Source organism: Dromiciops gliroides, chromosome 1, assembly GCF_019393635.1.
Source record: "Dromiciops gliroides isolate mDroGli1 chromosome 1, mDroGli1.pri, whole genome shotgun sequence".
Lineage (NCBI taxonomy): Eukaryota > Metazoa > Chordata > Mammalia > Microbiotheria > Microbiotheriidae > Dromiciops > Dromiciops gliroides.
In genome coordinates this window covers 230,463,858-230,477,268 of record NC_057861.1, presented here as the reverse complement: position 1 = coordinate 230,477,268, position 13,411 = coordinate 230,463,858, and the positions used below count along the sequence as shown (strand labels likewise).

Here is a 13,411-nt window from a genome sequence, read left to right as displayed (position 1 = left end):
GTATCTTTGGGGTGGGGGGAAGTCTTTTTTCTATGGGTACTATAGTATTGAGGAATTACTTTTTTGGGGGGAAGCATTTGAAATCCTATGAATATGCTGCTTATTCTACTTATTATTAAGCTGTTACTTTATCTAGAAAAATGGAGAAGTTTTGGTTTATATCTGAGAAAAAAATATGACACTTTTCCTTTATTTAAATTCTTCACCTTTTGCAGCAGATGGTACAGAGGCTGTAGCTAGAGTTGAGTTGGAAACTTTGTCCACAAATCCCAAAATGTGGATAATGTCCTTGGAGACAAGCAAAAATCTGTAGTTTCAATTGTGACCTTTTATTTTTTTTGCTAATATCATGTGACATATGCAACTTAACCAAACCAAGGTGGGGGGAGTAGGAGGCATTAGGATAAAGTATCAGAGAAAATAGAAAAGACATTTCACAAAACCTAAGATCAAGATGGACAAAAAGTGGCACCCTTTCCTATCATATACTTTCCCCCTTCTCTTTCTGGGAAAGAGAAGGAACATGTGGAACAGTAGGTGGGTAGGAGGGAAAGCGTGGCATGTGAAGATCAGCAGAGGATATGGTGTCTCAAAAGAGAGAAAGAAGAAAAACCCACACAAAGATGAAAAAAAGGGAACTCCTGCAAAAGGACACATTTTCAGGTCCCTGATATTGAGTTTTCTCATGTCCAATTTTTATTGTTAACATTAGGAGAATCAAAAAGAATCAAGAACCTTAAATTCATAAGCTTTAAGGCTTTTCGTCACTCTCTTTCTCATCTTCCACTTCTTCATTCCTCAAAGACGCATAAAAATTCTGGGCTGGAAGAGGTCATCCATTTCAACTTATTTCATTTTACAGATGGAGAAACTGAGGCCCAGAGAGATTAAGTTATCTGTTTAAAGACAGAGTTATTATTGGCTCGTCAAATAATCAGAGATTTCACTGGTGTGAGTACTCCCTTTCCTCATAATCACAGACATTTTAGCAGCTGGTTTAATGGTTTGCTTTGGTGATGACGACGGTGTCACGGTTCACCACCACCACTACCTGGTGACCATCCTATTGATTATGAGCCTTATTCTGTACTTAGCTAGGTTGGTCTTTAGGCCCATACTTGAGGCCTTTCCAATTGGGTAGCACCTGCCAAAGTATGTGTTCCCTTGGCATAGCCCTTTGAGAATGCCAAGAATTTGTGCCATGATGAGGTTCATTGACTAGTAGATTGTTAGATACTGTAATGATTGGAATGACGCCACCTACTGGAGACTTGCTGTGGAGAGCTCCACCATGAGGAAAATGCCTCAGAGGCATTGTGGCTTTTCCTTGGCGTCAGGAAATGACGCTTGCTCATGGGTGCTGTCTATCAAGTCTACCAGCCAATCAACTGGAGGAGCCTCCTATGGTCTGGGAGGAGACAGGAAGGAGGAAAGGGAGCCTGCGCAGAGAGCGCGGGCCCTTTTGGCTTCCGGACTTGATGGTGGTGGCGGCAGAGGACTTCACAGGAGATTTGAGGAAAGATAGGAATGCCAGACTGTTAGAATTCTGTTCTCAATCTTTTTCTTTCTATTTTCCAATAAACCCTTAAAAACCTAAACTCGTTTTATCAGTGATTTTTAGTCAGTTTCCCCCAAACTGGGGGAACACATTAGAATCCACATTTAGAATCTTAAATTACACAATACAGAAGGAAATTTAGTAATCATTTAATTTATCCCTTTTGTTTTATGGATGGTGAAACAAAAACCCAAAGTGGAATCATAAATCCTAGGGGAAAAAGATGCCAGTGCTTGGTTGGTGGGCATAGATTAAGAACATTAATGGATTTGAGAATTATGAAGGACAAGCTTCAGCAATGCAGAGGCTATTTGGAGGCTCACTGATAAATATTATATTATTCAAGGTCTAATTTCCCAATGACCCAGGCATGACTATTTTTTTAAAAAAAAATTTTGGTGAGGTAATCTTGGTTAAGTGACTTGCCCAGGGTCACACAGCTAGTAAGTGTTAAGTGTCTGAGGCCGAATTTGAACTCAGGTCCTCCTGACTTCAGGGCCGGTGCTCTATCTACTGCCCCCAGGCATTAATAAATAAATAATTAATAATTAATAAATAAGTCAAAAAAGGGATGACTCCTTTCTGTTAAAGTCAGAAGAACTTTTAAACCCTAAAATGTTACAGAAAATGAATTTCCCTACCACCTACAGGAAACATGTTCACTACAGAGGTTGGAGATAGAGGAGGAAACAGTATAAATGTGTGCATCTTTGCATACTCTGTGCCCTGCACTTAGTAGGTACTTAATAAACATTTGTTAAGTTGAATTGAATGGGAAGAAGCCTAGAAGACTTATTTGCTTACAGTCTTAATTACCTTAGGAATCTCAGAGCACTGATTTCATCCCTGATATCATTTCTGATATCATTTCATCATAAGAAGATACAATAAGCAGATTCAAAAAGCAGTCAGGGCCCTAAATCTTCATTATATGGTCACCACCTCTCTGGCCACAAAATTGTTGATGAGTAATACTGATTCTGATTATTCAAAGCTATTTTGCAAAGCTGGCGTGCACTCAATTCTCATATAATTCTTAGGTATCTCCTAAATTTGAGAATGAATTACAGTAGAAATATTAAAAGCAATACCATCTAGGTTATAGATTAACTGAAGATTTTGATTTTGATTTCACAGCACTTCAAAAAACTCTTCACTTACTCTCTTCCATTATAAAATTATTATTTGAAGGAAAAATGTGGATATAGTTTGATTTATCAGGGTAACAGAGGAGTGGCAACTTGGTACAATGGAAAGGACTTTAGCTTTAGAGTCAAAGGACTTGGGTTTAAATCTTGCCTCTGATGCTTATTAACTGTGTGACCTTGTCTAAGTCACTTAACCTTCCTTTGTCTCACTTTCCTCATCTGTAAAATAAGGTTGGAATAGATGACTTCTGAAATCCTTTCTTGCTCTAAAATGATCCTCAAAGAAAGAGGAAAGGGACACATGTACAAAAATATTTATAGTAGTTCTTTTTGGGGTGGCAAAGAACTGGAAACTAAGGGGCTTTCCATCAACAGAGGAATAGCTGAACAGATTATGACATATGCATGTGATGGAATAATAAATACTACAAGAAATGACAAAAGAAGCAGCTAGGTAGCACAGTGGATAAAGCACTTGCCCTAGATTCAGGAGGACTTGAGTTCAAATCCGACCTCTCAGACACTTGACACTAGCTGTGTGACCTGGGGCAAGTCACTTAACCCTCATTGCCCTTCACCCAAAAAAAAAAAAAAGATTAAAGGATCAATTTCAGAGAAATTTGGGAAGACTTGTATGAACTGATATAGAGTGAAGTGAGCAGAACCAGAAGAACAATTTATACATTAACTACAATATGCTGTAAAGATAAATAACTGAAAGACTTAAAAAATTCTGATGAATGTACTCATCAAGCATGATTCCAGAGGACTAATGAGGAAGGCAAGTTATCTACTTCCTAATGGAGACATGATTATGGTCAAAGCAGGAATTAGTTATGCTTTAGTATGTATAATTTTTTTTACAGAGTTTTTTTTAATGGGGGGGGGTATGAGAAGGAGATAAAATAATGCTTGGTAATTGAATCAAAAAAGCCTATAATTCTATGAAGTAGTCTTAGTTCTGAAAGAAATACTTTTGGTAGGCAGTAGCATGGCTACCATGGTCTAGAATCTCTTCCTGAGTGATTAAAATTCTATAATTTTTTTGTTTTCAATAATTTTCTATTAAAATAGAAATATTTCATGGAAAAATTAATACATTAAACCACTATCAACTACTAAACAACTATCATGGAATTAGTTGAAACATAGTTGAGATCCAAAAAAATAATGTGTTTATTCTATAGCCTTTAGAAAATAGACAAATCAAAAAGAAAGGAAGAAAAAAATGAAAGAAATCTAATAATACTATCTTCCCAATATTTCTGAGAGGAAATAGGAGTCAAAGACCTTAAAAAGTTGCCCTAATCCCATTTTAACTAATTTTAGTTATCATGGTTGAATAAACTCTGAGTCATTAAAGCTGTGAATTGTTGAGGAGGAAGGAGGAAAAAAAGTTGACTTAAATGTCAGATAAGTAGGAATATAAATATAGTCTTCTCTTTGGGGGAAATGATAATTCCTTAGTTATGGAGATCTTTTTCTCATGAGGTACTAACTACATCAAACCTGTACAGGAATAATGATTTTCAGTCAAAACATCATTAAGAAAGAAACCCCACAAAATTGGTGATGGGTTGTTCCTTCTCAGAATTTTTTATACCTGGAGAATGCACTTAATCATTGATATATACTTTTACAGTACTTTTTTTTTTTTTTTGTGAGGCAATTGGGGTTAAGTGATTTGCCCAGGGTCATACAGCTAGTGAGTGTTAAGTGTCTGAGGCCAGATTTGAACTCAAGTCCTCCTGAATCTAGGGCTGGTGCTCTATCCACTGTGTCACCTAGCTGCCCCTACAGTACTTTGTATTTTTCAAAAACCATTAGAAATTTTTACTATAATGCATAGGAAATATCAAGTTCTATATAAGGAAACATTTATCAAAATGATTAAGGTGATTTTAAGGTCAAGAGTTAAGGGATAAGAGATAAGGTACTGGCAAACAAATATTTAAAAGAATGTTAGATTAGAAGTCAGGAGAATTATTTTCCAGAACTGGATCTTCCATGAAATAGCTGTGTGATCTTGAACAACTCATGACTTACTAGACTGGATCTCAATTTCCTTATATACAAAATAAGAGGGTTGGACTAAAAAAACCTGGTGGAAAGAGGAGACAGATTCAGGTGAGAACTGGGTTTAAATTTGATCTCTCATTCTTTCTATCTGTACTATCATGGTCAGATCACCTATCTTCTATGAGTCTCAGTTTCCTCATATAATATGGGGAAAATAATGTCTGCAGTACAAATAATGTATGTGAAGTGCTTTGCAAACTTTAAAATGGCATTTAAGCATTAAATTGCACTGGCTTTTGGGAAATCTTATATTGCGATTTTCTCTAAGGTATCTTTCAGCAATAAATTCTATGATTCTAGGAAATATCTAGGTAGGTATAGGTATATTCAAGAAACAAGTGGACTATTATGAAAGACTCCTGATTGCTGGTCCTGTTGCCAATCTTTCCTATTTCCAATCCATCCATCTTAGCTGCCAAATGGATATTCCTTTGTGTGTGTGTGTGTGTGTGTGTGTGTGTGTGTGTGTTTTTGGTGGGACAATGGGGGTTAAGTGACTTGCCCAAGGTCACACAGCTAGTAAGTGTCAAGTGTCTGAGGCTGGATTTGAACTCAGGTACTCCTGAATCCAGGGCCCGTGCTTTATCCACTGCGCCACCTAGCCGCCCCCCAAATGGATATTCCTAAAACAGATCTGACAATGTTTTACTTCCTCTTAAAAAACAAATAAAAACTCAAACCTTTAGTGGCTTCCTAATGCTTCTAGGAGAAATTTCTTTTTCTGTGACATTTAATGGCCCACACAATCTGACTCTTGCCTTTCAAATCATTTCATATTACTTCTTTTTGATCACTTTCTATTGTGGCCAAATTGGCTTGCTGATTATTTCTGTTCTCCCCCCCCCCCCGCCCCCCCCCGCCCTCGCCCTGTCTCTCCTTTTCTTTTCTTTAAATAATAATTTATCTCTTGGCTGTACATGTTTTAACAAGTTGTTCCCTATGTTTGGAATGAATTTTCCTTATCTTTTTTCACCTCTGTTTTTTTTTTTATTCTCAGCACTTAGTGCCTGGTACAGAGTAGGTGCTTAATAAATGTTTATTGATTGATTGATCTTTGCTTCTTGGAATCCTTGCTTTCCTTTCAGGTGTCATCAATCAAGGCCTTCTCTAGGGCTCTGGACCTTCAATTTCTTTCTTCTGTAAGGCTTGTTGTTGCATAATCCTCCTAAGGTTTACTTTACACGAATCCCTTTCTTTTGGGGTATCAACTTCACCTAAAAACTAATTTCTTATCCCCAAAAGAGTAAAAGACCTCTTTGTAAAATTAATTATAGCAGTTCTTTTTGTAGGGGTTAAGAATTGGAAATCAAAGGAATGCCCATCAATTGGGGAATGGTTAAACAAGGTGTGGTATATAATGGTGATGGAATATTCTTGTGCTATAAGAAATGACAAACAGGATGATTTCAGAAAGTCCTGGCAAGACTTGTATGAGCTGATGTATAGTGAAATGAGAAGAACCAAGAGAACATTGTGCACAAATACAGCAATATTATTTGATGAAGAACTGTGAATGACTTTAAAGTCATTCTCACCAATACAATGATCCAAGACAATCCCAAAGGATTAACGATGAAGTATACTATCCACCTCCAAAGAAAGAATTGATATTGATTGAACACAGACTGAAGCATGCTATTTTTCATTTTCTTTCATTTTTAAAATTTAAGTTTTCTTATACAAAATGACTAATATGGCAACATTTTACATAATTGCACATGTATAACCTATATTTTACTCCTTACCACCTGAGGGGGAGGGGAAGGAGGAAAGGAGGGATAAAATTTGGAACTCAAAACTTTAAATAATGTAGTATTTCATGAGGAAAAAACTAATTTCTTCACCTTGATCTATATCAGTTGAAAGTCCATCTTTCAAGACCTATCTCAAAAGCTACCTCATCCATAACGTTTTCCCTAATTCTGTCCTCTGCCTTCATTAGAAAAAAATCTTTTCATCCACCAAACTTTCATAGCATTTTATGTTTTTTAATGGCATTTATTTTATTCTATCTTGTATTATGTTTAGTGGTCTCTTGCCTTATCTCCCTTGTTAGATTGTTATCCCTTTGAGGATAGGGACTAGGTGTCATTTGCTTTACTTTTCATAGAGTAGTAAACGTTTTTTAGTTTTTGGACATTAATGGGAGATTTATAGAATGTTAGCTCTAGACTTAATAATGGTAATAGTTGACATTTATGTTGCTTTAGGTTTACAAAATACTTGACCTATCTTATTTCATTTCATAGGAAGGCAAAGGATCCCAGACCTTAGAGTTCATTCAGTTCAACCCCTTCATTGAGGAGCCTATGGTGGTTGTGACTTACTCAAAGCTTTCTCTTACTTCTTTTGTCCTGCTGTTGCTTTCTGGGGACAATGCCTTGCTTCTTGTGTCCAAACCATTAGTGATTCCAATGGTAGTTACTTTCACTTTTCCCAAATCAGTTTATTTTAGCTGACCTAGCCAGGATGGGTAGTATGTGTTATTTGTATCTCTGCCTGGGTGTGCTCATTTGAAAAGGATGGTTTGTGGGCATCTTTTGTTCAAGTGGCACTTGGCCTTAGTGTTCAGTGATAATAAAATGATAATACAGATGTGGAGGAAAATATAAGTTGTGAGAATAAAAGAGAATCTCCTCCTTCCGTTGTGTGTTTGTGAATGTCAGAGATGAAAAATGTGTGACTAAGATGACCTGAAGTCAGTTTTACTTTTCTGTCCCATGGAAAAAAAATCACCAGGGGCTCTTCTGTCACTCTAACTTCTTTTTAATTGAACCAATACTGAGTTGTGCTTCTTAAATGGATGCTTGTCACTGCCTACAGCTAGCTCTTTTTTTTAAGCCTGAAATTTTCAACTAGTTCTCTTGCTTATTTTTCTTTTCTCTTGCTTTGGCCACTGGTCAAGTTTTTATTAAACTTTCTTCTCCAGTGTACAGCATAATGTTTTCCCAAGATGCTACATTAAAACCACTTTTCTGTGTAATTTAAAATAATGCTACTTTTTGCAACATGTTTTTCACATTATAATGGAATTTCTTCTCTGCATTCAGAGGATAATATTACCTTTAACACTCAATCAAACTTCTAATTTAATCCCACCAAGTTTTCTTCCAAGTTAAAATACGTCCTGCTTAGAATAATAGGATTTTAAAGTTTCATTTTCACTATTGTTCTCCATTTGTATCAAACCAGACAGACATAAGTGCCACTTGTACCTGGATTTTTGAAGACCAAAAAAACCCCACTCTTAAATACTTAAAAAATACATTTTCTGCCAAGTGCCAAACTTGGGAAATACATTTCAAGAACTCTCAAATCTCTTTTGATTGCCAAAACAATGACTACCTTATTCAAGATCCTCCAGAATAATCACACCTTTATAATTAAACTATAATTCTCAAGGAATCTTGAAGACACAAATTTAATGGCTGAACCTAGTTGGAGAATGGGAATATTTTGATTCTTTTGGTTTTCCTGACATTTTATGTTTTTTTTCATAAGCACTTTAAAAAATTCAAGCTCTTCTTTTTGAATGATAATGACTCCTAATATATTATCTGGATAGGGCTTACCCTTGAAGATACCAGGATAAACATGAAATTAGACCCAGGATAAGGAAAAATGAGTAAGTACATTATACTTCTATTTAACATGCCCATTTCTCCCCATTTCCCTTCCTCTCCCACCATGTATGTGGAATTCAGAACTCCCACAGCAGCTGGTACCATATAGACTTGCAATATATTAATTAAGTGTTGTGTCATCTTACTTGAGTGTAGTGAGTTCTGTAAGAGATGGTTGTGTAGCCTTGAGATAGCTCTCTCTTCTGGCTGCAATCTTTGGGGAAGGCTTGGGACTGGTATCTGAGTCACCACTGTCTTCGTCCCCCATTGCCTTGATGTAACTGCCACTGCGCATTCTCCGACAGGGGATCTCATCGTCTTTGCCTCCACGAGGGGTATACCCAGTCCATTCATCTTGAGGAACCTAGGTAGATAACAAATGAACACAATCTATCACTTATAAGGATTTCCCTTATTAGTTTTTCTGCTTTTTTTTTAACTGAAGGAGAGGAGGAAAGAAGATTTGTTTTTGATAGGGTTTCTCTAAAGATAATTTTATCTTTTAGCACAAAGATTTGGGAGTGTTCAAACACCTAGAATATCTTAGCTATAACAGGTTTGATAAAAAGTTCAAAACAAGGACACATGTACATGTATCTGCAAACATTCCACATGCCTTAATTTTAAAAAAATTTATTTTATTATTTTCCAGTTATGTATTACATATAATGATAGTTTTCAACATTTGTTTATACTGGATTTTTAGTTCTAAATTTTTCTTTTCTCCCCCTCCCTTCCCTCCCTCTTCCCCAAGATAGAAAGCAGTTTGATATAGGTTGTATATGTACAGTCACATCAAACATATTTCTACATTAGTCATCTTGTGAAAGAAGAGTCAGAGCACAAAGGAATAACCTCAAACAAGAAGGAAAAAAAAAAAAGTCCAAAAGTAGAAACAGTATGATTCAATCTGTATTCACAATTCATAGTTTTTTTTTCTAGATGTTGAGAATATTTTCTATCATGAGTTCTTTGAAACTGTTTTGGATTGTTGCACTGCTGAGAATACTATTGTGCTAGAAGAAACGATGAGCAGGAGGAGTTCAGAGAACCTTACATGAACTGATGCTGACTGAGAGGAGCAGAACCAGGAGAACAAAGCCTTAATTTAAAAATCTCTAGTTTTTAAGAAAAAATTAAGTCATTATAATTTTGACTCATTTATACCAGCCTTTTATCTGCACACAAGTCACAGTGACGATGTAACCTACATTCAACACAGGAAATTTCTGAGGATGGTGGTTACCTTTGGATTCTTCATGCATTTATATTTAAGAGGTACTTAATATTAATATTTAAGAAAGGTTTACCCAATTCCTAACTCTATTAGTCTCTCTTTATCTCCTTCCTTTTGCTATTAAACTGGGATTCAAACCCCACTTCTGACACCTATTATCTGTGTGACTTTGGACAAGTCACTTAGTCTCCCTAGGCTTCAGTTTCTTTTCTGTAAAATAAGGGGACTGGACTAGATGGACTCTGAGGTCTCTTTCACTATTAGTCCTATGGTCTCATAGAGTATGCAGTTGACACCAGTTTCCTCCATTTTCTATGCAAAGGTTCTCCACCTAGCTATCTGAATCCTTGTGTTTGCCTCTATCAATTTAGTGTAACTACTTTCTGGAAGGTCATGATTGAATTTCTTAGTCATACCCAATGATCTTAGTTCTTAACATTCTTTTTTTTTTCTCTGTAGATTTATCCTTTATTTCTTTCTGTGACATTACTATTTTTTTGTTTTTGTTTTTTTGTTTTTGTTTTTCTGGGAGGAGCAATGGAGGTTAAGTGACTTGCCCAGGGTCACACAGCTAGTAAGTGTCAAGTGTCTGAGGCCAGATTTGAACTCAGGTACTCCTGAATCCAGGGCCAGTGCTTTAACCACTGCGCCATCTGGCTGCCCCCATTACTTTTTAAAATAAGCACTCAAGGGTAATGTTTAACAACTGGCTCTCTCCCCCAAAAAGTATACATGATTCACTATTAAGTTTAATCTACATTATTATAATTTTCTCAGTCTGAAAATCAACAAAGCAATAAATAAAGCTCTGATTTGCAGGATTTGCCAATTTCAGAAATATAAATGCTTACACTGAAAATTTAACAATTAACTCTTAGAATCCCTAAACCGGTTCCCACTGGTTCTAGAATACCTTTTTACCCACCCTGTATTGAATATTTCTCATTTAAAAAAAATGTTCTATTCTCTTTGGCTTCTTTCTTCCTCATTATCTTTCCTGATTACAATTCTATTCTTTCCCTAAATAGTGGGTGTCCCTCAAAGTTTTGTCCTTAGTTCACTGATTTTAAACTTCTACAATTGTTTCTTTGATGAACTCATTCACTATTCCAGTTTCTGTCACCTTCTCTAATGAATCTACCCTGAAATCTACTTAGAAACATTGACCAGAGTTTGGATGTTAACTGGTTCAAATTCCTACTTAATGCAGAAAGCCACACCACAGTATCCTAGACAGATGGTCATCCAAACTCAAAACACTTGCAGTGATGGGAAAGTCAAATCCCATTTCATTTTTGATAGTTTTAATTATCATAAAATTCTTCCTTATGTTGGGTTGAAATTGCCTCACTATAACTTCCATTCATTGGTCCTAAAGCTATGTTCTCCGGCACTGTGTAGATTAAATTTATTATCTCTTCCATAGGACAGTCCTTCAAATAATCTGAGGACTGTAATGCCACCCCTCAATTTACATGTCAAACATCTTCAATTCCTTCAATAATTTCTCAAGTGACATTTTTAGACCCTTCACCACCCTAGTGGTCTGGTTGTGGACATTTTGCAGTTTGTCAATGTACTACTTAAGATAATGTATAAAGAATTATACAGTATTGTAGCTGTGGTCAACCCCCTGCAGAAGACAGTGGATTATCATATTGCTTGAGATGGAAATATACTATTTAGTATCATTTAAAATAACATTTTGGACTAATCTTAAGTTTGCATTGAACTAAAACACTAAGCTCTTTTGCATTGGGTTAACAGATTTAGAGTAAAAAGGGAATTTAGCAATCATGTAGTTCAACTTCCTCATTTTGCAGATGGGGAAACTGATGTTGAGCGGGGCCAGATGATCCGTCCAGGGCCACATATGCTGCAAATTATAGCATATCAAGGAAGATAACAGCATAGTAAGATCTATAGGAGCCCAAATCTTCTAGTAAAGCTAGAAGTAACAGTGATAAAGAAAATCAAAGAGGACCAGCTAAAAGCATTTCCTTCCAGTTCAGGACTACACAGAAAGACTTCCAGAATCCTGCAAAAGTTATGAGACAGGGGCAGCTAGGTGGCGCAGTGAATAGAGCACCGGCCCTGGAGTCAGGAGGACCTGAGTTCAAATCTGGCCTCAGACACTTAACACTTACTAGCTGTGTGACCCTGGGCAAGTCACTTAACCCCAATTGCTTCACTAAGAAAAAAAATTATTAGACAAGCAGGGTCCTCTAACTCCAAATTCAATCTTCTTTCCATAATACCATACTGTTGTTTCTTATACGATTCTGCCTCTCTTTTTCACAGGAACTGTTTTTATTTGCAACTTCCTCCTATACTTGTATAAATGAATTGTGAATCCAAATGCAAAATTTCACATTTATCCTGATCCTGCTGTTCAAAACTCTCAACAACATGGTCCAAACCTACATTTCTACTTTTATTTCCTACTATTTCCTTTAATGGACAGCTAGGTGGCTCAGTGAATAGAGTACTGGGTGTAGAGTCAGGAAGAACTGAGTTTAAATCTGGCCTCAAACACCTACTACCTGTGCGACCCTGGGTAAGTAACTGAATCCTGTTTGCATCAGTTTCTTCATCTGTAAAATGAGCTGGAAAAGGAAATGGCAAACCACTCCAGTATTTTTGCAAAGAAAACCCCAAATAGGGTCATGAAGAGTTGGATGTGACTGAAATTCCTGAACAACAACACATTTCTTTTTAACATTTTCTATAATCCAGACTCTGTTCTGTCCTGTTCGCTCTTGTTCCTGTACTTTTGTTCATACCACCTCCCATCCTGGGCACAGACTTCCTTCTCCATTTGCTTCTGTTTATCTTCCTCCTATCCTTCAATGTACAAACCAGGAGTCATTTCTTCCATGAAGCCTTATCTGAATACCTCCCACCATTCTAAGCTAAAAATGGTCTCTTCCTCCTCAAGATTTCTTCTAGTACATTGCCTGGGTTTCTTTTTTGCCTATTACATCTCTCTTTTATGATGATTATTTATATACATAATTTCTTCAGATGTATCATAATTTCCTGAGGAGCATAGTCTGTTTCATATTCTTTGCTGTGTCCCTTTCACTGAACACAATGCTTTGCACATAGTAGGCACTTAAATGTCTGTTGAGTGGAATGGATCCATGTTCAGTTTAATCTTTCACTCCTGCTGCTTACTAATACTCTTTTCACATGTTTCCAACTCTTTACAGGATGACCCAAATGATGTATTCCACTAGGACAGCCTGGACAGATTGTGCCCCTTGCCCCAGAAAGAAGATGGAGTGGTAGACAGAAAGCCTTGAATAACAGTTGAATCTATGTGCCTATCCTCTGACATCAAAAGAATCCTACTAACTCTTGTGAGCATTGTTGTTTAGCTTGCTTCTGACTGGTGCATTCCAAAGTACCTGGGGTTTGCTTATTCTGGATGGTCATAGTTGAAGAAGGCTTCAACTTGTTTTGCCCTTCCAAGTAGAAAATGGTGCTTCTCCCCTTACACTTAGACCACATTACTGGACAGGGCTAGTTTTCATGGAATTACCATATATCTATCATGTATGTATGAATGTATGTATGTATGTATGTATGTATCTATCATCTATTGCTTGCCTTTCAGAAAACAGCACAGCTGAGAAATTTAATGGCCAGTGAAACTTAATAGCATGTACATGTTTGCACCTTACTTGTGTGTACAAATGACATATATTTTCAGTACACTTTGATATAATATGTAAGGAGTGTGGGCTTATATTTCTGTTCACTG

The 13,411-nt window shown here is 36.5% G+C and overlaps 1 protein-coding gene across 11 annotated transcripts in view; it reads right to left on the bottom strand.

Annotated features, from left to right (window-relative positions):
• Positions 1 to 13,411, bottom strand: part of DLGAP1 (DLG associated protein 1) — a 1,198,325-nt gene that overhangs the window by 336,839 nt on the left and 848,075 nt on the right. For all 11 annotated transcript variants that reach the window (XM_043967216.1, XM_043967207.1, XM_043967191.1 and 8 more), the window contains one exon: positions 8,555 to 8,772. In XM_043967216.1, the coding sequence (XP_043823151.1) occupies positions 8,555 to 8,772 (218 nt within the window). The remainder of the gene's footprint in view (positions 1 to 8,554; positions 8,773 to 13,411) is intronic.